Consider the following 23,934-nt stretch of genomic DNA (forward strand, 5'->3'; position numbering starts at 1 on the left):
GGAAGGCAGAGTGAGTGAGAAAACAAAGTGTGTGCAGATCTGGTGCCCTTGTTTACGGGTTGGCTTGATAGGGTCATGTGTTCGATTTCTAGCTGTTCTCGCCGGCTTCTCAGGTTTTTCGTTGCGCTATCTCATTCAACTCATTCAGGGTCAAGTTGGGGTCTTACAATCAGCCCACAACACCAGCCACTACGCCAAACTGTTCGGCCACGATTTTCAGGTCTAAAACTACCTGTGAGGCATTTGGTGGGCTCTTTCGACGCGGGTCACGGTTCTAGTTAGCTGGGGTTTGTCAAATTTATAGATTTTTATTTCTCAGGCTGTGTCCAATTAACTAGTGTCCGATTCTAGGAATCGGACACGGTTGGGTCCGATTGTCACAATCAGACAAGGTGTGTCCGATCAGACAACTCAAGTTGGTCCGATTAGGACATGTTCGATTCTCAAAATCGAATGGGGGTGCTTGGTCCGATTGAATGTATGTCCGATCAGACAAGATACTAGGTTCCATTCTGTGGTCTGATTGCGGCAATCGAATGGCCAATCGGATGGGATAGTGTGTTCGATTGGGGAGCGGTCCAATTTGGAGCTAGTCCGATTTTCAAAATTGGACGGGCACATCTGATCGGACAAAACGGGCTTGTCCAACTTCGATTTTGGGAATCACATTGGTCATTGGGTCCGATTCTGGGAATCGAACATTATGGGAAACATCCAATTCCACCAGTCGAAAATGCGTTGATCGTGTTTTGCCCAAAAATCTTCACTTAAATGCTGCTACCACCTACAAGGACTTCTAAGAATCAAGGAGAGGTACAGGCCAAGGGCATCCTATACCTGAATCTCACCGAAAGCTCCGACACACTCCGATTGATTCGACGTAGTCTCTCTCTCTCTCTCTCTCTCTCTCTCTCTCTCTCTCTCTCTCTCTCTCTCTCTCTCTCTCTCTCTCTCTCTCTCTCTCTCTCTCTCTCTCTCTCTCTCTCTCTCTCTCTCTCTCAAAGCCAGGACTGCAAATGAGGTCTTCCCTGGTCACTCAAGACCTTAATCCTTTGCTAGCCAACACCTTAACCTTCCTTATCACTCCACTTGCGACTTTGAGGCATCTGAGTACTCTCTTTTTCCCATTTTTCCCTGTTATTGCCATGTTTAGGACTATTTTACAATAGTGAACCTTAAGCTTCCCGCTTCGATTTCTCCCTCCTGTCCTACTCTAAATGCGACAAAAATAAAAAACAAAGCACTGAATTGATTTCTTTTACTCAGCCAATCACCAAAAACAAAAAATACTTACTTGTAGCACGGATTAAAAAACCCAAAACCTCCTATCTATCTCAAGCTCTAGTTCAAGGATGAAACCTTTACTTTGATGCTCGATTTGAAACATACAAGCGCTCAAGCTTGAATCTGTTGATCTTGGCAATGGAACCAAAATGTAAAGGCAAGAGCTCAAGCTCAACTACCAAGTCCCATGAACCGCTTATTGGTCAATTATTTCAAGCGAGCACTAATGGCTACCTCTCACATAATCGACGCGCTATCCCTCTCTACAAGTGTAGTGAGCTTACCATAATGCCCGATTGAGTTGCTTTCTCTCTCAAGCACTCTGATAGCTCCACAATTCGTGATGCACGCTCAAGCATCCTCAAGCCTCTTCCTTCAAACTCCATCCTCCATAGCCACAGGTGAGACGAGAGAAGAGAAGACAAGAAGAGATGGTGGAGAGTTTCACCTCCAAGATCTCTCACCCTCACACTCTCTCCCTCACTCACTCTCACTCCCTCCATGAAGCACTCACAAGCAAGCAAGCAAGAGAAGAAGAAGAGTCCACTTTGCCACACACCAAAGAATGAGCTCTCATTCACTTTTTGAACTTTATATATAAAGTCCTCTTTCCCTTGGGCGGTCATCCCCTTTTTACATGGCTGGCCAACCCTTTTTTCCATTGTTCTTCTATCTTCCTAGCTTCCTTTCTACCACCGATCTACCTTTACAATTTGCATGGGTGAGAGCCTCGCGCTCTTTTACAGAGGTTTTGGTTGTGCCTTTATATTTAAAGGTATGCCTTCTTGCTTTTGGCTTCTTGCGACTTCCATGGTTGCGTCTTGTACTCCTGGTGGTTGTTCCCGTGCTTTTAGATTTCTTTTAGGCCCACTATCTTGTAGGGCGCCTTTTCCTTTTTTCCACCTTGCACTTTTCCTCTTGATGCCTCTTTTTCCAATTCCTTTACTTTGCAGTAAACAGTCTCTCATATTCTCCCCGACCCAAAACCTACATGACGCAAGGATGAGATTCAAGATCATTCAAAGGGCCACCCACGCACCATAGAATCTAGGTTGTTTCAGTCATGTTGTCACCCTCCATTTTGGGTTGTTATGGCTATGATCTTCTTGTGCATCCTCCATGATTTCTCACCTATGTCACCCTCCTTTCAGGGTTGTTATAGCCATGATCTTCTTGTGCTTGTGACATGATCCTTTGATCAAAGCATAGGAGGAGAGAGAATATGTAAATCTTGAGAAATTAGAAGATTTGATGCCTATGCAGGTCTACTCTCCAAGATCTTGCATATCCATGATTCTTCTTCTAGATCTTCTTATGACTCCCTTTAGAGTATGTCCATGATTTTTCTCCTAGATAATCAAAAGTACAATATTAAAAGAATCTTTAGACTACAATCCCATTTTCTAAAGACTCCCTTTAGAGTACATCTATGACTCAATACAATCTTTACATACTCTTTATAGTACAATCCCATTTTCGAAAAGCTCCATTTAGAGTATGTTCATGACTCTTCTGCTAGATCTTATATCTAAGCAAGCGAGGAGCAAATGTGTTGGTTTTGATGTTTTGGTTTAATAATGCGTGAAAATGATGACAAACTATAGATTTTGTATTCTTATTACCATGTTTCTCAGTGTTCTCTCTGTCATTCTTTTTTCACTACAAATGGAGACCAACCAAGAGAACATCAAGGTTCTTGATATTGCAAAGTCTAAAGATATAAACATTGGAGAGGGCATTTTAGCTTATTAAGAAAGTTTAAATATTGGAGAGGAGGAGGAGACAAGAGCAATCCTTGAAGCCTTCAATTCTTAACATTGGGGAGGACATCTATGTTGGAGAAAAAGTTAGTGTAGGAGAAGAATCCTCACCCAACCAAAATTCACAAGGCTCATTGGTCACTTGTGAATGATAAGAGTTAATACAAAAGCCTTATATAACCCTAGCATAAAGGATAATTGTATTGCATAAGAAGCTATCGATAGAGAGGAACCAAGTCAGAAAAAGAGCATCAAGAATTATCTTCTTTCTACTAGTGTATGCCATGTATCTCAAATTTTGGTTCATGATACTATTTTTTTCTCTAAGTAATTAGTGTTATCATATATTTTATATATTGCAATATTAGCTCAAACAATTATCCTTTTCTTCAACTAATTGATGTCACCCTATGGCACATTAGGAGACAATCTAATATATTAGATTGTCTCCTAGCATGCCATAGGATCCGGGTTAGTTCCATGTCTAGATTTTGATAATCTACCCTATGTATATATGTTTTTGTAAATATTGTGAGATCTCCATACCCTAGACTTTATAAGTATATTCTTCAATAACGCTGAAAGCATAAAATCGCCAATCTCACATACATTCATAATAAATTTTGAGATAATTTTGACTTCAATAGTAAAGACAATTGAAACTTTCAAAGTAGAGAGTTTTTTTCCTAATCAAGAAAGATGGGGAAGTAAAAAGTAATAAGAAGAGAACTTTTTGATTGATCTCTAAAGAATACAGATCATATGTATTATACAACCTTGTTTGTCAACACAAAAGGTTACTTAAGCAACCTCTCTACATAATAATGTTATTATGATCACATGTATTCTATAAAGTCATTATAGTAATAAGAAGCTTTATATTGAGTTAAATTTCTCTCATGTATGGTTTCTTTAGTTTGTTGTGTAGTCTCAATTGGTTTTATACATCAATGTTGTTTTTCTATAGTGTTGAACATTTCACAAAGCGATTTTACTTTTCTTTGCCCATTAGCACATCTTGTGGTTCTAAAGTAGAATATTTTTGCTTGGTAGTGGAACTTCTCTACGCCTTATGTATTACATGTTGACAATTGTTCATAATTTTCAACAAAGTATATTCCATATATTAACACTAGTTATGAGTGACTTCTTAAACTAATGCAAGTGCAAAGACAAATAGAAAGTATCTTAGAATTCCAATTACCTTAGCAAGTTTTTCACTTCCTCCAATCCAATCGACATGCCAAGTTTTTTTCAATATAACATATAAATGCACAAAAAGTACAACAACAATAGTAAGAAAGAAAGAAAATAAAGGTGTGTAGCAATGAAACGCATCTAAAGCCCTTATAGTCAACAATACAATTACCTTCATAACTTCTTGCTTCTTTCAATCTAATAGATACAATGAGCCTCTTTCAATAGAGTATGCAGATACATAAAAAGAGCAAGAGTAATAGTAAGAAAGAAAGACAAACAAGAAAGATCTATAGTAATTAAAAACTTCTAAAAGCCTTATAGTCAACAATCCAATTATCTTCACAAAATTTTCACTTTTTCCAATAAAATTAAAATGGCAAGCCTCTTCCAATGGAGTATGCAAATAATCTCCACTTATTTTGTGATTATAAGGATTTTCGCTTGGCTCTTGGTATTGGGTACTATTTCTAGTCCAACTAGGATGTAGATAATTAATGCCACAGTAGTCAGCTCATGTGGCTGAATTATCCAACAAATGCTTGGTCAAGAGTTTAGCTATGGTGTGAGATTAGTAATAAACAAAAAAAAAAAAGAGGAGCTTGAGAGAGGGCTCATCTCTTGCAAAAAGAAGTGAATGGAAACAAATGAGTAACTTGGAAAAGAGAAAGAGCCAAATGAGGAACACAAAGAGACCACCACTATTTTATCCCTTGCCCACTAAAAATGTGTGGGAAAATAGTTTTTCTTCCATAAACCCTAAACCATAACACCTTCTCCAAATGTTGTATGTGGCTTTGTTTCCTAGATTTTATTGTGATATTTTAATTGAATAAACAAGAACAATATTGATAGTTGTTACAACATTCAACGAATGATGCGACTTTGTGGATATGGATAGTTAAAGCCCATTGGCAGCTACCAGGATTTTTTATTAAGATGACATTCTCTAGAATTGCCACCATCCTTTCATTGAATTTTCTAGTATGTTGTTTCTCTAGAATTGCCACCATCCTATCATTGAATATTCTAGTATGTTATTTCTCATTTTCCAAACAAAAAAACTTTAAGCATTTTTTTTTCAATAATTTTGTTGTTTTAAAATAGACTCCCTCTTGTGTAGTGTGGGACATGCAAAGCATCACCTCTCTATTTTTCTTTGATTCTTCATTCATGACTGAGGCTACAATCCACTAATTTGTTGGGTCTCAATGTCTTAAATGAGTTGTGATTCTTAGGGATGGAAAATCTCTACTCACAGCTCCTTCTTACAATCTCTTCTCCCTCTTGATTTTAAGCTTTTGGGCTTATATGATGTGCTTGACTCCACACATCATGAGAAAACCAAGATTCACTGACTTGGATATGGGTGAATGTTTTCTTCTTGATGCCTCCCTTTCTTTGAAGTATCACATTCTTTCTTCATTGAGGAACGCTCATGTTGATGTGATAAAAATTTTGCATAAGGAGATGTTGCTAGGTAAAGAAAGTTTGGCTCCTTTAGCTTTAGGCAATGTAAGCTCCATCTCCCTTTTAGATTTGAGAGGCCTGTCAATAAAATTATAGCCATTGACCTAGAGATGTCAACTACAACATGCAATGCAACAAAAAATGTTCCTCAACGAAATGAAATACTTCCTTGGGTTCTCAAACACTCGGAGGCAAGAAGCTGAAGGGCTTGCTAAACACAAGTCAAGGCCCTTATTTAGTTAATGAGCTCCCACACGAGTACAATGGAGGCCTACTTTTTGTTTCGCTACCAACATTTGGCACTAGGTCTAGCATGGATGGGATGCAACAATATTACGATGGTCACCTTTAGTCCAAACCACATATGACTAGTATCTTTCTTGAACGCATTTCTTGTGTAAGTCATTGCTTAGACTTTCTTCAATGTTGTAGAGTCAATTGCTTATATTACACTACAAATAAGAAGTATAATGATATGTATTTTCATAGGCATTTGAATGGGACTATAGGCAAGGGTTATCTGGTAAGCAAGGAGACAACTAGCATTACATATCGGTATGGTAAGAATGTGATGTACTACATTGAAACTTGTGGCTACAAAGCATATTGCATACTACCCAATGATCTTTGCATGGAGCGTTTGATGTTACATGTGGGTTACAATGTGCAACCTGGTACTTCAATGGCTGCTATAGAGAAGGTTAGAAGTCTAGTAAAATTTGTGTTGGATGTGAATCACCATAGTGAAACAAGGAGAATTCAATGATTGTGGATAGACAACTAATAATGGATTTGCATAAAAAATGATGAGGGCATTGTGGGAGATTAGGAGTTAAATAATTTTTTGGAGGAGCTAATGCCACTTGTCCAAAATCAAATGTGTGTCTCATTATTAAATTTCACAAATTTGTTTTGTTTAATATTATAAACCATGGGTCCGCTTATGCGATTGTAATGCATATTCAATAGCATTGTCATAAATGAATGACAAAAAGACACATTCATTATAGGGGAAGGTTTGATAACATTATGGATTAAAAAAAGAGGTGCTTGTTTCCATTTTTTCATGGGAGTCATTTTCGTGGGCAAGGCACACCCATAGAAAAATGTTTTATCTTCAAAATGTCCATCAAGGGTCCCAGTTCAGGGGTTGATTTAGTGAATTGAATGTGTTGCTTTGAAGGGAGGGATCTTTCCTTTTAGGGGATGCGAAGCCATAATGTAAACAAGGTCCAATCCCAATAACTAGATACCCATGTTAAGGACCTTTTGTGTCACATCTTTATTGTTAAATACAACCTCATAGAAGCTCTTACCTCCATAATAAATAAGCTCCACTTGGGCCTTCATCCTTAATGACATTGAATCAAGAAGCAACCTCCATAGGCTTAGGAGGCTTTCTTGTGAAAAAGACCAAAACAACTCTAGTGTTTAAGTGAAGAACGTTATTGCAAACCTTTTCCAAGTCAAGCATGACCTTCTTCGATAGGCCCTTTGATCTCTTTTCGATGTTCTTCCGAAGCGTTGTAGCCAAAAGCTTGGAGAACGAACACTTGCGGGTTAGAGCTTGAAATCCTCCTGCATATCCGCTTGTTGCCCATTGATGACAATTGTCTTCCTTATTGCTAGCTTGAATAGGAACAATAGCCTCGGTTTTAATCTCACTTCTCTTTCATTTATGAGATGGGATGATGACTTTGCTTGCAATAAACTGCTCCCCTCTTTTGAGTAGTTTTGTTGTATCAATGTCATTAGTGCTAGACCTCCACAGAATACTTTGAACAAGGTCCCCGATCGTTGTTTCCATGCAACATAGGGCCAACTACAAGGAGTATGGGACACTTGATTGAATGTTAATGTAATGTTAATACTATTAATGACAGTTAAGAGTGACAATAATGAATTATGTCTGACGGTACTCCACTCTGTCCACATTATACCGGGCCAAGCCTCCAAAATCTGAACTGGAAAGTTTAAAACCGTAAACCTTCAAACTTTTTAGTTGTAAATGATAAGTACATAAAAATTGATTTAAAATTCTCTTATTCGCATACGTAAATAAGCATGGCAAAATTACACGGTGCCTACTCTACATCACGCCTGTCTTCAACCAGAGAATGTCCTCTTTGTTATGCCGTTGCAGCCAAAAGCGAGGCCGCGTCACAGGTAGTGTCTGTACACGCTTTTGCTTAAATATAAGCTCCCGTGTCTGTCTCTGTTTGTAAACTCTGAGTTCCAAAGTGTATACGATCTCTTCAAACTTACCAACATCGGGGTAGTTCTGAATTTGCTTGGGTCACCTATGAGACATGCACATCTAAGCATTTGCCACCCAAGCCATGTGCTCTTGCTAGTATGTACTCGCCTTTTGCTTCTAGAGATGACCCCATGGAACGGTACACGCGAATTAGCACATTCTAACTCAGATTGCTTTTATGTTGCTTGCTACAGACAGCTCCAGCTACATTGTTTAGCACTTGTACTTCTTTGTAAAATTCTTCAAGTAATATAATTAACCACGCCTTTTTTCGAGAAAGAAGTTGCTTAGCGGGTCTTAAATTTAGCTGACCATATAATTATGACAAGAATGTAGCTAAAAATATGACATTCTCCACTGTATCCTGATCAAAGTAGAGGACCTTCCCATGTTCGGTAAGCTGATGCATGGGAAGACGATTCATGGCAACTCGTGTAGGATAGAGAACATCTTTGAAAGTACTTGGGCTTGAGCATCGTGACATTCTAGTGAACCCTCTCTGACTAGGCCAATGTGTTGAGCACGATCATACCATGGGAAGGATGAATCTGGTTGCTCAATCATCATCCTATCAAACATGGCCTAGTCAATGTGTTGAGCACGATCATATCATGGGAAGGATGAATCTGCGTGCTCAATCATCCTATCAAACATTGGGCCGCTTGAAGGTTGAGAATGACAAATTGTAGATGAAGGTGGGTGTGGTCTTAGGATTGCCCTTGATGATGTGAAGGCAGCATGCTTCAGAAGTGTATCTGATGGACCCACATGGGTATAGCCTTGTCCATGAGCTTGTCAAGTATGAGCTTCTTGTCCTAGTATCCCCTAGGAGGCTTGGAAGAAGCAAACTTGGCCCCACCATCCACAAGTTGATTGCACTCATTGTCTTTACGAGCATCTCAACCACAAACCCTGAAAGAAACATGGCCAAAGGGGTAGGAGCAATGATCTCCGTTTGTAGCATGATGTGAAAAGTAGACAATGTATGCAATTTCACTTGGACATTGATGGCAATCTTTAATGCATGAAAGAGGTAGGAAGCTTTTGCATACTACAAAACATAGTCATCATTATTGAAGGTCTTATTAACCTTCTTAAGTTGACTAATCAAGTCAAGATGTTTGCACAACACTTAGGCACCACCCACATACATGTGCTTATATTGGGCAGGCGATGGAATAGGCCGAGGTGGATGATGTGGTAGGACAGTGACATGGAAGACAAAGGCAAAGGCAGGTCATGATGTACATGATTGTAGGAGCAAATTGAGTTTGATGTGCTTGGTTTGGAAGTGGAGTTTTACTTAAGCATGAAACATTTCAAAAGTTGTTGACATGACACTTCATTAAGGTGATTGAATTAATAATTGAAAAGTGTTGAACTGATCATTTATGTTGGTTGCATGTGTTCAAAAAGAGGATAAAAGTTGATTATGATGCTCATGATCCATCAATGAGTGCATCATTATGGTGCCTATTCTGGAGCAAAACAACAAACATATTTTCTTCTCCTTGGAGTCCATGCCAAGTTGTGAGGTGCAATAGTGAGTCTAGCTATGTATTGGAAGAAGCATGAGAGTGAGGTGAGGCAAAGTGTTTGTGGCTTGATTGAGGTGAAGACTCTTCAAGGTAGATTGAGATAGAGTGAAGAGTTGTCTTGGATAGGATAGTAGGCCCATTTCAATCTTGTACGGAAGTGTGAAAAATATTAAGGCCAATCATATGGCACATATATTTATGCAACATATCTTTAAATACTATGGCATGCGTGAGTTGGTCATGAGTGATCGAAACCCTTGATGACTAGTATATTTTGGAAGGGGGACTGTTTGAAAACATGGGTACTACTTTGAAATTTTCTTTTTCCTTCCATTGGTAGATAGATGGTTAGTTTGAGGAGTAATTTACAATCTTGGATCTTTTGAGGTGCTTTGTTTTGGAACGTAAGGCATAGTGGGAATAGTATTTGTCCTTTGGTTGAGTTTGCTCATGACAACGTGGTGCATAGTTTCACTAGTAAGGCTCTTTTTGAGATTGTGGAGGATGGTAAGAAAGCCCCACTAATTTTTCATACAAAGAATAAGATATTTGAGGTTGATTGATATGAGAAAAAACAAGCACTTCAAAGGTCACAAGAGAAACCGAAGAAGGCAATTGATTGCCATATATGTGCATTGTAGTTTGTAGAACGCGATTGGGTACTATTGCATTTTAAAGCTAAATATGCACTATCATGGGCCCTTCCAAGTATGGGGAAAGATTAGTGATATGGCACATGGGCCAAAATTTCCTCCACATTGGCAAATACATAATGCTTTTCATGTGATATATCATCTTTCTGTTTGAAAGCTTGGACTACCTATCACCTCTCTTTGACATCAAGCTTGGTCCCTAGTATCAAAGGAAGACTCTCCAACCAGCTGGCAATACTCTTGGGCTTGTTATGATCTTTTTATGGAGAGGTGCCAGGATGCGTTTGGTGAAATTCAGCTAGAGGTTGAGGAGTTGGATGAGATTTTGATACTCGAGTAGATTTTGGCACATAAAGAGAGGAAAATAAGAGATAAAGTTTCTAGATGCAATATGGTGGTGTTCTTGAATTATTTACCTATGGATGTGAGATGGATGGAAGAGAGTGATTTGGCAAACTATCCTCAGTTATTGTAGTTTTACCTCAATGCGTTTCAGCTAGACCAGACTTTGGATTGGGCTCCTTCAAGTTCAACAAAGCGAGAAGTCTAGGGCATTGATTGATGCTCAAGGGGGAGGTAGCACTTCCACTACTCTAGTGGTGAACAAGTCATTTATATAGTGGATCTCAGATGTATTCAGCATGCATCCAAGGTACTACTTTTTGATATCCAAGGTACTACTTTTTGATAATGTGTACCACAAGGTTACTATTCAGTGTTCTAGTCATTGTACTTGGTTTGTAATGTGAAGATATGCTAGGGTTTGTACTGAGGAAACATAGGAAGTATGATAACGATTGAAATACAAAGGCTCAGACAATGATGTGTAAAACATAAACTCTAAGTGCAAAACTCAAAACTCAAACATAGAAACAAACAGGAACAGAGAAAGAGAGAGAGAAGAGAACTCTGAAGTGAATGAATGCTGTAAATGAATGTAAGAGTGTATATAATTCTCAAAGGGCAGAGCTGAAGAATGTCGGAGTGTGACGTTTCCCGGAGATGGATCTTGAGTGCTATCACCACCAATCGGAGACATCAGAGTGTGGGAAAGTGCCAAATGCTGATCACCAAGGCAGTAGGAGACCCATGCAACAACAGTTTTGCTCTCCATTCTTGTTCTTGTTTTGGCCTTTTGCATCTCTATAATTATCGGAAACTCCTTGAGACTCTGAATTTTTGTAGTTTCCATTCTCCTTTTACATTTGTTTTTCTGTTTCCCCATTTCCCATAACCATGTTCTAGCTACATTTAGAGGTATATTTATCCGCTTCTAAGCACAATGTCTCATAAGACTATTCATACATGAGATCCAATCTCTGTCACATGGAGTCATGTGGGAAGGCTTCAGCTTGAAGCTTCCTGCCCTCATATTACTTGTGGTTTTTTTTTGGGTACATGTCCTAGCACAAGTATGCCAGCTGTTGCTCAAAATCAATGAAATTTTGTAAGCTCTTTGTATAGAACATATTTGTATGATGGATATAACTTAAGCCTTGTGTACACATTTGCATGAGCAAGTTACTAATCGGGGCATTTTTCCTTATTTTTTGGAGTTCAACATATGCAATTCTGTTACTTGTCACGTGCTGTGATTTTGGTCCTTCCACCACTTACTGTTTATTGCATCATTGTTAGGAATTTGCTTTGCCTGCACTTGGATTTGGACATCTGCAAGACAATGCTCAACCTATCTGAAATCTCAAGAGAAATGTAGATCCGAGGGTTGTTTTGATGGTGATTTTCTGCAAACATCTTCCTTGGGCCTTCGATCAGATGGAAGTTCGTACTTTTCTGGGACAGATGGTGATTTTCAACAATTGGGGCTTCAATCAGATGAAAGTTTGGATTTTTCTGGGACAGCTCTGCGTAAGTATTTTCAATAATCAACGCAAAAATAACCACCAAGCAATCAGATAATATTCAACCTAATTATCTAAACCTTGATTATCTTGCCCCCCCCCTCATCCCTGCATGCAAGAAGTCATCATGGCTCTCTAATTAATAGTTTTTCCTCCTGTTTTGGTGGGGGTTGTGTGTAATGGATATTGATTGTTTGGAAAATAAGGAATGATTACGGTTTTCCTGTTTCCAAAATTGCAGCCCTGGACAAATGCAAACCTAGATTGAAGTCTACTATGATAAATAGATAAGTGGATGCATTGCTGCTTATGCTGCAAATTTAACCTTGCAGTTCTGTAGCAAAATGGACTTAGATGGTTGTTGATTATTAATTGTTTGCTTTTTCAGAGAGTTTGCGCAGTATTGGTTAAGTTGGGCAAACTTATGTGTGTCTATGTTAAGACTATAATGAACAGTAGCATAATTTATAACTTATTTTGGAGCAGGACGATCTTCACTGTTGAGCCTTAAGGTCCTTATGGAAGAAGAGGATGAAGCAAAATCATCGGCTCTCTCAACTCTAATGGGCATTTTTCAATCACATCAAAGCACCATTAATACAAGGTCCAGCAGAAAGTGTACAGGCAAACTTAATTCAATGGGTAAATGGCTTACTTAGAAAATTTGTGGTTTGTATATTTTTCGAAGATCATACTGAATGTAACTAGCTTTTGGGGTGAAATGGTCAAGAGACTGGTCCCTTCCCATATCTCAGAGACCTTGTGCTGCAGCTCTTGATAAGGAGCATTTTAGGATGATATCCATCTGATATCAAAGCAGCATCTGCTTCTTTTTTGATGTGCTTGTGGATAGTCATTGGCATTAGCCCTCACTTTCATTCTCATCTTCTTTTTGGACATGATGAGGGTCTTCATAGGTATGATGTGGTAATGTTTTGGGTCTTAAAAGTTTATTTTGTTCTTTTGAAAATATTGACAACTTCTCTTGATCCACGATATTTCCAATATGGCATTAGACTGCTGAAGTCTTGATCCTGCCCTAGGGAGGTTGGAGTAGAGGTAAGTGTGACTTGTATCATCATTGTCGATACAGTGCATGCTCTTTGCTTGTGGACTAGTGCAGTCATATGGTGCATTAGCAAATGCTTGCCAAATCCTGTGTTTTGGCTCTGCCAACATTTGTTTTGATTCCACATTCTGAGGTGCAGATCATGCTTGCATTTTTGGCTGGAAAACCTTATGTTTCATGTTACAGGTCCCCTAAAAACCAGCATCCACAACCCCAAATCAGGCTAATGCCAGCATCTAAGGCTGTATACAGGCTGCGAGAGAGAATTGACAGCAGTAGGAGAGAGAAAGTTGTGTTTTGCCTACTTTGAAGGCTGCTAGAACAGGTCGTCAGTTACTGCACTATCTCCAGTACCCTTTCCCTGACCTCCATGGCTTCTTGGAGAGGCTGGCTGCCACATGGCGGGTCAGCCCTGACACTTGATAGACCTGCCCATGCTAAACTCAGGCTCTAAACGTAATTTCCAGCCATTAATAATTCAATGAAATGAAAAATACTTGGCCTTGTTGAAGTTTTGGCCACTGCCCAGTCTCAGTTTTAAATTCCCGACCTTTATGAAGGTGAAAGTGTTGAAACTTTCACAAACCTTTGTCCAAGACATCAATTGATTTAATTCTTTCACCCCTTTGACACTGAAAGTCATTCCCAAAGCAATGCGTGTCTCTGGACCTAATCTGACACAGGCACCCATTGGCACTTGTCCACAACAACTTCTTAGTTGTCCTGATGAAATAAGTTAAAAATTCATGACCACATGACAATTGACCTCCAATACCTTAGGTATCAAAAGTTTTAAACAGTGTCTTGTTATTGTAGCTATGTGATGTGCTCAAATCCAGCATCTTGTTTCTTGCATATTGGATGCTCAGGCTTAATTATTGGGTGCTGGATTATGACATGTAAATTGTTGGGTATTAGAGTATGACATTCAAATTTTCGTAGCTTGGTTGAAGTAGCTTAGGAAGTTCAAGTTTATTCCTGGAGAAAAAGTCCCATAATTTCTGTCATGGGTAGTAATGCCATTCTGATTCTTGTTCCCCAGTTGCATTTCTTCAATTACTGTTCTTGTCACTTTGTAGGATAAAGGTTATGTGCCGATTTCTCATCTTGGTTTAGTGTATGGTTCAGGACTGTCAGAAGGGAAGGCGGTGGAACTTTTTATTGCTTCCTATATAAAAGGCCTTATTCGAGGATCCAAAGTAAGGCTATTCTAACCAACACTTTTACCTTGAACTTGGACAAGGGATCCTGAAATATCGTCACTCTCCTTTGATTTATGTGTCAGGATACTGAGCAAGATTGGGAGGGCCTGGAAGGATTCAAGAGGATTATTATCTTGCTTAAACTGAAGACATCTGCCCCATTTAATTCCCTGATTGCTCATTATGCCAACCATGGACAGGTACTTGTGCACGCTTGAGTTGATTGTTGCAGTTTGTTGATCTTTGCAAGCACACGGCATCGTTTGCCTCCACATCAAGGTTCTTTCCCTAATTTCTGAGTTAAAAGTGGTTGTTATAGCTTTTCCTGTGCTGATTATTTGGTTGCTTTCATAAAGCACAAGACATGTCCATCCGTACTGTTTGGTGTTGTGTCTGGTGGGACATGACAGTTCCTTCATTGCTTAAGAAACCCTTACAGATGTAGATTTATCTTAAATCTATTGCAATCCATTGTGTATTCCCTTTTTGAACTTGAAAGCAAGAGCTAGTGATACTTGGGATTCTGACACCTTCTTCCCTTAAAAGTCCCACATGGTTTGGTGTTACAGGCCGCCTGATTGCCTGCGTACACAGCTGCTGTAGTAGGCTTCTTAACTTGATCCATCTCTGTATCATTGAGGTCCTATACAGAGCTTATTTTTGTCACTCTACTTCAGGAAGATTTTTTCTGAGGTGCTCATTAATAGATTTCTCTCTTCTTTGAGAAAAAAAGCAAGAGCTGGTGTTTGGCTCTGAGACACTTGGATTCAGTCTCCCCTCATGAACGAATATCAGGCTGAACGTGCATTCTTCTGGAGGGGTACTACATGCATGTTCACTCAAGATTGGATTTCGTAATGGTTCATCTTCTTGTTCAGATTTTGGGAGCCTTATGACTTTTGTTGGACATAATGAAGCTTTTCTGTTGATTTTTCTCATCGTTCAATTTTTACCATTTATGGCTAGAGTTCCACCAAATAACTGCACAAAGCTGCCTAACAAGTTTGAACTTTAAAGGCATGTGGATCTGTAAGAATCTCTTGCATGCTGGATTGAAAGAAGACTACCATGTATTTGTAGAATCTATACTTAGAGCAATATCAGGTTTATGGTGGGATTCTCTCTGTCATGTTTGAAACATAAAATTTTCAAAGGAAAGCTTTTCGGGAAAAATATCAAACAGAAGATGATTTTCTCTAAAGAATCAAATGAGAAAATTAGCAATCCTGTCTTGAATGACCAAACTGTTCTTCTTCAAAAGAAAAAAACCCCAAAAGGACATATTCTGATCTGGTTGCACATGTCATTATCTGGCAGATTAATTTTTGCATTAGCCTCATCAAGACAATCAAGGAAGCTGGAATGGAGCTAACATCCGCAACTTATGAGCCACTAATTATATTTTATTCGAAGACATTCCAAATTGTCAAGGTATCTCTCCATCTCTCACTATGTTTCCCTTTGTACCCCTTAAATTGGTTGTGTTAGATCATAGTTGGCTTATGTAAAAGGTAACCAAGTGATTGCTGACAATATTGTATAATATCTGATCAATCTTTGCATCACTTCTCTTGCGTATGTAAATGTGTTTTGGTAGAACATAGAACATTGCAATGACAAAGATCAAGTTTTATCTTCTTTATTTCACAAACATTTTCTTTTATTAAACAAGAGAATGCTATCCAATAACCAAAAGAAAACTGAGAAATAACTAGTATACCTTTGGTTGGCCACTTTATGGCTAGTACATATAGAAGGAAATGGAGATCTACACCATTTGGAGTCAGCATTTGGTGTATGACGCTAGCATGGTGGACAATATTCCCAATCAATACTAGTGGGAAGCTCAAAGATGAATGGGCCATGTTTGTGTAGACATCTTCACCTGCAATGCCAGCACAAATGCAAAAGAAACCCCCTTTGACTGTGAAAACGCAGCCTACTAGGGCTCTTCTCTCTGCATCCCGAACCTTCTTCAACCACCACAGAGGCGATGAAAAGGTAAAATTTGCACTTGAAGGCCAAAAACACAGCCTTCTTCCTTCTCTAGTAGCAAAAAAGCAGCAGCTTTAGCAAATTTTCTCTTTTCTTGCACGCCCACGCTCGCCTCAGCCTTGTTCTGATGTGCAGCTCACTTGCTCGCACTTGAACACTGAAAACACAGCCTTGTGTTGTGCCAAAAGCTCCTCTTCAGATAGGTCCACCCTAGGTCAGTCCTTCATTGCTCTGATACCATGTCAGAGTGAAGCAATGCGGAAGTGAATGAGCGTGACAAAGAGTGAACAGAGAGAGAGGAGAGAGAGAGAAAGAGACAATGAAACGTAGAAAATTTGTAGTGATGTATAATGATGCAGAATTATACATGGGTGCAGAGAAAATATCTGCGTATGTCTCCACCTTGAGGACCTTGATCTGCGTTAGCCCCGAGTGCAGTCTCCATCACCAGCAAGTTGAAATTTGTTAGATACAAGTATCCAAGACTGTTGGAAACTCAGCCTTTTAAAGGTTGAAAAGAATGCTTGAAAAATACCTAAAATAATCAGGTTGGCTGCATTTAATGTAGCGACTGGAATCAGATAGTCCGATTGTTGCCACGTGGCAGGAGATGACTCTCAACATAATCATCCTTGGACGTCCCACCCCAAAGTAGCCAGGGCATTGCATGAAGAGTGCACACTGGTTGCACAAGGGCCTACCAAAACTATAGAGGCGATGGTTAACTTACCAAGGGATCCCAAAGGGTCACCGGAGAGAGGCCAAGGCATCGGAGAAAGGATACTCGTTGGTTGCTCAATGGCTTACTAGGACTAGCAAAGGCGATGGAAGCACTTTGGACCTCTTTTTTGTGTGGGATTGCTGCAATTCTGTTAAGTATTTGTGCCCTTGGGTGAGATAAAAGGTGGTCAAATTTAACACATCACAAAATAGAAAGCAATCCTGTCTACTCGTGGGTGTCATTAAAGAAGAAAATTTGAAGAGTGTGTGTTGTGCTAAAACCACTTTAATCTTGGACATGGGACACTATGTTGGCCCCAAAATTGGTGCCCCTTGCGGTATCTTTTTGTCTTATATTGCAAATGGAAGAAATATAACCGAGATCCTTTGATCCCTTCGCTAATCCAAGTGCTTATTGTTGTCAAAACTGACTAGCAAGTCTCCAAACCAATTTGCCCCTTGGTTTGCCTGGGGATTGGCCTTCACCCTACCCCTTGAAAGACAAATTTAGCCCCGAATCTGATAGTGGTTGGGTGGCCTCTTGAATCTCTTTGAAATTCCTCAATTGCAGCTAGTGGAATTCAAGCCCTAGGCCTTCAATTTTGAGCACACATCCCCAAGATGATTGTCAAAACCCTAATTTCTACCGTAAATTAGGGTTTGCAGTAGAGGTTGATTAAAATCTCTTTCTTTGATGGCTGAAATTATTGGAAAATATTGACATAACTTGAGAGATGACTGGGGGATGAGAGAGAATGCTGTAGAGGGAGAAATTTTAGAGTTTCATCGTGAGAAACATTGAAAAACTGCTGTTGCCTTGCTCAAATAGCCATGGAAGTTGTCACCTACAGGTTAGGACCACCAGAAAGATTATTGCTGTCACTTGTATGCTGTCAACTGCACCCGAAGGACCTTGGGCTGCTGCCATATGCTCCTGGAGGGCTCCAAACTGCTGTCAGATACTGTAGGGCAGTCCCTTGGTGGTTGCAAATCATACTAGCAGCCTCTCCTTGCTCTCTAATAACCTCCTTCTCTCTCACAATGACTAGAATAGACTTCCACCAGCCCTTAAAAAACGTTTTTTCCACTTGCATGGGCAAGTTTTGCCAAGTGGCAGCCTTCTAATCATTTTTCAGCATTATCAAGCTTATTAAATTAAAATTTAAAATATTAATTTTAAAAATTCGTCTTTCAAGTATACTTGAGCAATTATTAGCCCTTGGACTGGCATTAATTAATTAATTAATGCCTAGTCTCTAATATCATTACTAGTGACTTTAGTAGCTAATAAATTGGTCTAGGCCAAAATTTGACGAGTAGTACCACCTAGTACTTGTCAAGCATAACTTATTATAACTTTTGCCTTTGGCACAAATTGATATCTTGGGGTCTTAGGTTCCACAATGTGAAATAATTGACTTGCATCTTACATGTGCAAGTCACATTAGCACATTTGATTAACTTTTAATCAAATGCTAAGCAAAGCAATAAAATTTTATGTCCTCATGACAAGTGTTGCCATAAAGACTACCCTGAGAGATTGCCATGTGAGTTGTCATGAATATAGTTGTTACAACTCTATAGAAACAGAATTTGTATCCTTTTTCATTAATTTGTCTATATAATGATTTATTAAATTTGTTTCCTTTGCACTAATTAGATATAAAGAAAAGTGCATTGGAGCTGGCCATTGATGAGTGGTCACAGGTTATGGTGGACCCACGCAGTGGGTTAGAGAAAAGATAGTTCACACTTTCACCTATATGGCCCGATTGGGCGCCTGTGACCAGAACTCACGCATATCAGGGTTAGACTCGCACACAGAAAGGATTGATGCCTTGAAGTGTGGGCTAGATCCGCCAGAACAGACAGTTACAATCAACAAGATGGCATGATCATGGAATGCTTGTACAATGTGCATGTGTGGGCTGAAAGCTTGAAATGCACATTTCTTTGCATAGGAAAGTCACATGAAGATTCTGATACCGTTTTTGCGATGTACACGGAAAAAGCTTTCATATGACACCCATATTGGGGGGTCCCTAAATTTTAGGAGGTCCCTAAATTTTAGGAGCCTTGAATTAGCCTAAAAATGCTAGTCCTAAAAAATAGGGATGTCATTCTAAAAATAGTAAATTCTGTACTCTGACTGTGCTTAGTTAATTTGGTTGTTTCTATTCTTAACAGTATTCAGCCCAAAAAGGAAGGCCATAGAGAAGAGACAAGCGTCAAGATACTTGTCACACAAGTTTCCAAGTGTCCCACCACTTGTCACATCTTATGACATGTGGCTGGACACTTGTCTTGTGCTACTCCACTTTCCGCTTTTGTACTAGCTCTTCCCTCTCCTATAAATAAGAGCTTGTTTTTTTTCATTCAGCATCATTTTTCTTTGCTGTAAACTCATGTACAGCACCCACAGATAGCCAGAAACTGGCCCCATCCATCCCCATCATCATCCTCTACTTCTTCATTATCAAATTCCTCCATATTTCCTCTTTTATCACTGCTGTTTTACAGGACAGCAAGCCTGTAAATTCATTACAGTACCTCCTTCTCGAGCTCTTTCTTCCATTTTAGCAACAAGAAGCAAGCCCTATCCATGTACTGCTGATCAACGATGAAGAAAGGCCGATTTTCCCTCTTTCTTTTCTCATATTGTAAAGAAATCAGTTCTTATCATTGCATAATAGATAATGCATGTGTGTTTGTACATCTTTGCATGATCTTGTGAGAGTGAGAATTACTTCTCCTCACTCTCAGGTTGATTGTAACTGAGCTCTTTCCTAAGGGACTTGGGTTGAGTAGAAATACATTTCTTCGGGGGGGGGGGGAGTTGCCCATCTTCAACCCTCAATCTTGTCTCCATTACTTTTACATTTTCATGGCTGTAATTTTGTGAGTAATTTTCATTTTCAGCTTTAAGTGTTCATTCTCTTTTATATTAAATCTCGTTAGCAGTCGTGTTTGTCATGCCTTGTCATCTCCTGCCTGTGAGCCTCAGTCTGAGTCAGACGAGGACTTTAGGAGCTCTGACTTGTCTATCACTTGTTTTGACGGAGGAGGTGGCTCATTTTAGAGCACTCAGTTTATTGCATTTCAGTGCATTTTCTCCTCCAGTCGGGATTTTATGTGCATTTCCCGGGGCAGTTTCTGCATTCTTCAGCCTGCCTCACCTGCCGGACATTGTCCACCCTTTCCGGGATTTTTCTGAGCATTCCTGGCATTTTTACCAGCATTAAATGCTGGTCGGATCAGCATTAAATGCTGGTCGGACATATTTATGGCCTCAAATTTCAGGTCGGCCAGTTTTTGGGTTTTTTGGCTATTTATAGCCATTTCCCACTTGGCAGTCTGTTGTATTATCATCTTCCCTCCTTCTTTAGTAGGTGCACACTCCGACTCCGTCATCTTCCTCCGTCTTCGGTGCTGCCGTCATCATCAGCCTGATCTGGTGCCCTCACTGACGCTTTGGGCTGCGTGTAGGGACTGATCAGTCCACAGTTTTGTATTCAGCATTCATTTCAGTCAGTGCAGATTTTCTTCATTCATTTTCTGCTTTCTCTCTCTCTCCCTCTGTGTTCGTGTTTCTTCTTCCGTCGCGCACTCTCACATGGTATCATCGCCTAACTGAGAGCACAGAGGAGAGCTTCCATTGCAGAGGAGGACACCATCAAGTGCAGCCTTTCTTCCCTCCTTTCCAGCCCTTGGCGGTGCTGTCCAGGCTGAAATGCAGCCTTCCATACCTGCGTTTTGTTGTTTTGCCGCATCAGGAGTAGGCGACAGTTTTCTAGGTGTTTGCAGCCTGTGTTTGCATCAAACGCAGCCAACAGGAGGTGGTCAACATCAGTAGAGGAGAAGGCGTCATCATCTCGAGGATAGGCAACTGTTTTTTTCTCCAGGCGGCAGCGTTTTCTCTCTCCTCTTGTAGGCGACAACATCTTTTGGGTCTTTTCTGACATAGGCGGCTTCATCTTGACTATCTATTGGTTGCAGATTGTTTGGTGATTGCAGATATATACGAAGATGTCTTATTACCAGTTCTTTGCTGATTCAGAGGATCTCTCTATTCCTTCCTCTAAGAGACGAAGAGACTTTCGTGCTAGTTCACGCGACGACCGGAGGTCACCTAGCCCATTTGACCGAGATCCCTCTATTCCCCGTTCTCTCCATGTTTCACAGAAGGCTTGTTTGCTGGCCTTCATATGCCTTCCATGGCACCCTCTATACAGGTGCCTGTACTCCCTTCTTTGCCCAAAGAAGACCGGCTTGATGGTTCCAACTACTCGCTTTGGTCGTGTAAGGTGGAGTGTATCCTTGATACCTTCGATCTTTGGGAGTTTGTTACCCATCCTATTTCCCGTCCAGTGGAGGATGCCACCGTTGGATCATCGATGGATCGTGCGGCCTTATGGGATCGGCTCAAGTCACGAGCTCGATCTTTCCTCTTTATGAGCTTACAGGATTCTGTTCTAGTGCATGTGCGCAGGTTGCGGAAAGCAGCGGAAGTGTGGACAAAGCTTGCTTCTTTGTACCATCAGAAGACTTTTGCCCATGGGATTACTCTCGAGAAGAAATTACGGATGCTCGTTGTTGATGATTCTTCTTCCATGAAGGATCATATCAATAGGTTGGAGGACATGAGGGATGAGCTTGCGTCCCTTGACAGGATGATCTCTTCCGAGGATATGGCCATGATTCTTTTGACTTAGTTGCCATCTCCCCGTTTTGATGTCTTCTACACCAGCCTCCTTACAACATCGAGGACCCGTGAGAAGCTTCTATGGGAGGAGCTTGCCTCTCTTGTTTTGGAGCATGAGGAGTGCGTAAAAGAGGTAGCCAGTGGATCCACCTCCATCAAAGCTTTTGTTGCAGGTTTGAGAGGGGGACACAAAAGAAAGGGAAGTCACAGGCTAAAAGACAGGAGAGTTCTTCAAGTTCTGACTCCGACTCGGAGAAGCCTAAATGCCCATACTGTGGGAAGGGGACACATCCAGAGGAGAAATGTTAGAAGAAGTACCCTCACCTTCGTCCAGGAGCGAAGGATGGAGCTAAAACATCTGAGCCTTCTACCTCTACTCCAGCGGTTAACCATGAGTCAGCGTTCCTTCATATTGTTGACTTGGAGGAGCCTTCTTCAGTGGTTGCCTCATCTTCTGAGAGGCCTTGGCTGGTTGATAGTGGAGCTTCTAGTCATATGACTCCACGAGGTGATTTGTTGCAGGATCTATGCCCTTCTGAGGGTTCGGTCACTGTTGGTGACATTGTTTCGGTGCCTATTTGTGGTGTTGGCACTTTGCCTTTATTTCTCGACCGCGCGTCGAGCTCCCTTTCCCAGGCTCTTTATGTTCCTGACTTGGGCTTTCTACTCCTCTTAGTCTATGGCCTTACTAGGCTTGGTACCCGGGTTGTCTTCACTGAGCAGGCCGTTTGTATTGAGGATTCTTCTACAGGGGCTGTTATTGCGACAGGTTGGCAGGAGAGCGGGCTTTATAGGGTCCATTCCCCTTCTCTTATGAAGGGACCTCCGAGGCAGTTGTCTATTGCTACACCCGTTCCCACTTGTGCACCCTCTTTTCCACAGGTTCCTTTCCATCCCCCACCCTCTCCTTCGGTGGTTCCCTTGTACCTCCCATCCCTTTCAGAGGGGGACGATCTTGGTGATGCGGCTGTGGATTTCCTGGCCCCTACTGTTTTAGAGGGGGCTTCCCAGGATCGCGAGGAGTTTCTTCATCGGCAATCTTCATCGACGGACTTCATCAACCTTGGCATTCCTCTTGCCACCCCAGGATCCGTTTCTCCCTTGGCCTTCCGCCACATCCAGGATCTGAGAGGGGGTGTCAGCAGTCATGTTTGTCATGCCTTGTCATCTCCTGCATGTGAGCCTCAGTCTGAGTCAGACGAGGACTTTAGGAGCTCTGACTTGTCTATCACTTGTTTTGACGGAGGAGGTAGCTCATTTTAGAGCACTCAGTTTATTGCATTTCAGTGCATTTTCTCCTCCAATCGGGATTTTATGTGCATTTCCCGGGGTTGTTTCTGCATTCTTCAGCCTGCCTCACCTGCCGGACATTGTCCACCCTTTCCGGGATTTTTCTGAGCATTCCTGGCATTTTTACCAGCATTAAATGCTGGTCGGAGGCCTCAAATTTCAGGTCGGCCAGTTTTTGGGTTTTTTGGCTATTTATAGCCATTTCCTACTTGGTAGTCAGTTGTATTATCATCTTCCCTCCTTCTTTAGCAGGTGCACACTCCGACTCCATCATCTTCCTCCGTCTTTGGTGCTGCCGTCATCATCAGCCTGATCTGGTGCCCTCACTGATGCTTCGGGCTACGTGTAGGGACTGATCAGTCCACAGTTTTGTATTCAGCATTCATTTCAGTCAGTGCAGATTTTCTTCCTTCATTTTCTACTTTCTCTCTCTCTCTCCCTCTGTGTTCGCGTTTCTTCTTCCGTTGCGCACTCTCACAGAAAGAAGCACCCAAAGAAGAACAATGAGATGCATGTCAAGCTAAAAAACTTGTGAAATGAATGGCCTCCAAGGTCGCCTTAAGAAATGCAAGAACTTGGCCTCTAGAGGCAACCAAGATAATGAGTGCCAAATGATCCAAATCTTTGCTCCAATCAATCGATAGATTGTGTAGGGATTAGTGCGAACTTGAAAAGATAAGTTAGGAGCAAAAAATACCACGTAAGACCATAAAACTTGCATATCTCAACTTCAATGAAAAGGGCTTCTGAGTGTGTTGTGTTGTGTTTGGAATGTTTCCACTCTGAAAAGGTAGGCATGCTTAAGATATAGGAAAGTAAGAGTAGGAATGTGCAGCTGAAGAGTGAAGCTAGGCTAGAACATGCCATGCAAGAATCAACATATATGTATGTGGGAGGTGTGCTAGGCTTGTGGTTAGTGTTGTTAGCTTGCCCTA

General features: G+C 40.7%; 1 protein-coding gene across 1 annotated transcript in view; it reads left to right on the forward strand.

Annotated features, from left to right (window-relative positions):
* The first annotated feature begins 7,771 nt into the window (after positions 1 to 7,771).
* Positions 7,772 to 23,934, forward strand: part of LOC148035613 (uncharacterized) — a 208,995-nt gene continuing 192,832 nt past the window's right edge. Inside the window, exons 1-6 of the mRNA XM_087677580.1 lie at positions 7,772 to 7,877; positions 11,798 to 12,028; positions 12,508 to 12,663; positions 14,219 to 14,289; positions 14,376 to 14,492; positions 15,610 to 15,723. Coding sequence (XP_087533706.1) covers positions 7,829 to 7,877; positions 11,798 to 12,028; positions 12,508 to 12,663; positions 14,219 to 14,289; positions 14,376 to 14,492; positions 15,610 to 15,723 — 738 coding nt within the window. The 5' untranslated portion in view covers positions 7,772 to 7,828. The remainder of the gene's footprint in view (positions 7,878 to 11,797; positions 12,029 to 12,507; positions 12,664 to 14,218; positions 14,290 to 14,375; positions 14,493 to 15,609; positions 15,724 to 23,934) is intronic.

This window comes from Lygodium microphyllum, chromosome 5 (genome assembly GCF_053477565.2).
Source record: "Lygodium microphyllum isolate KBCC chromosome 5, Lygodium_microphyllum_v1.1.10, whole genome shotgun sequence".
NCBI lineage: Eukaryota > Viridiplantae > Streptophyta > Polypodiopsida > Schizaeales > Lygodiaceae > Lygodium > Lygodium microphyllum.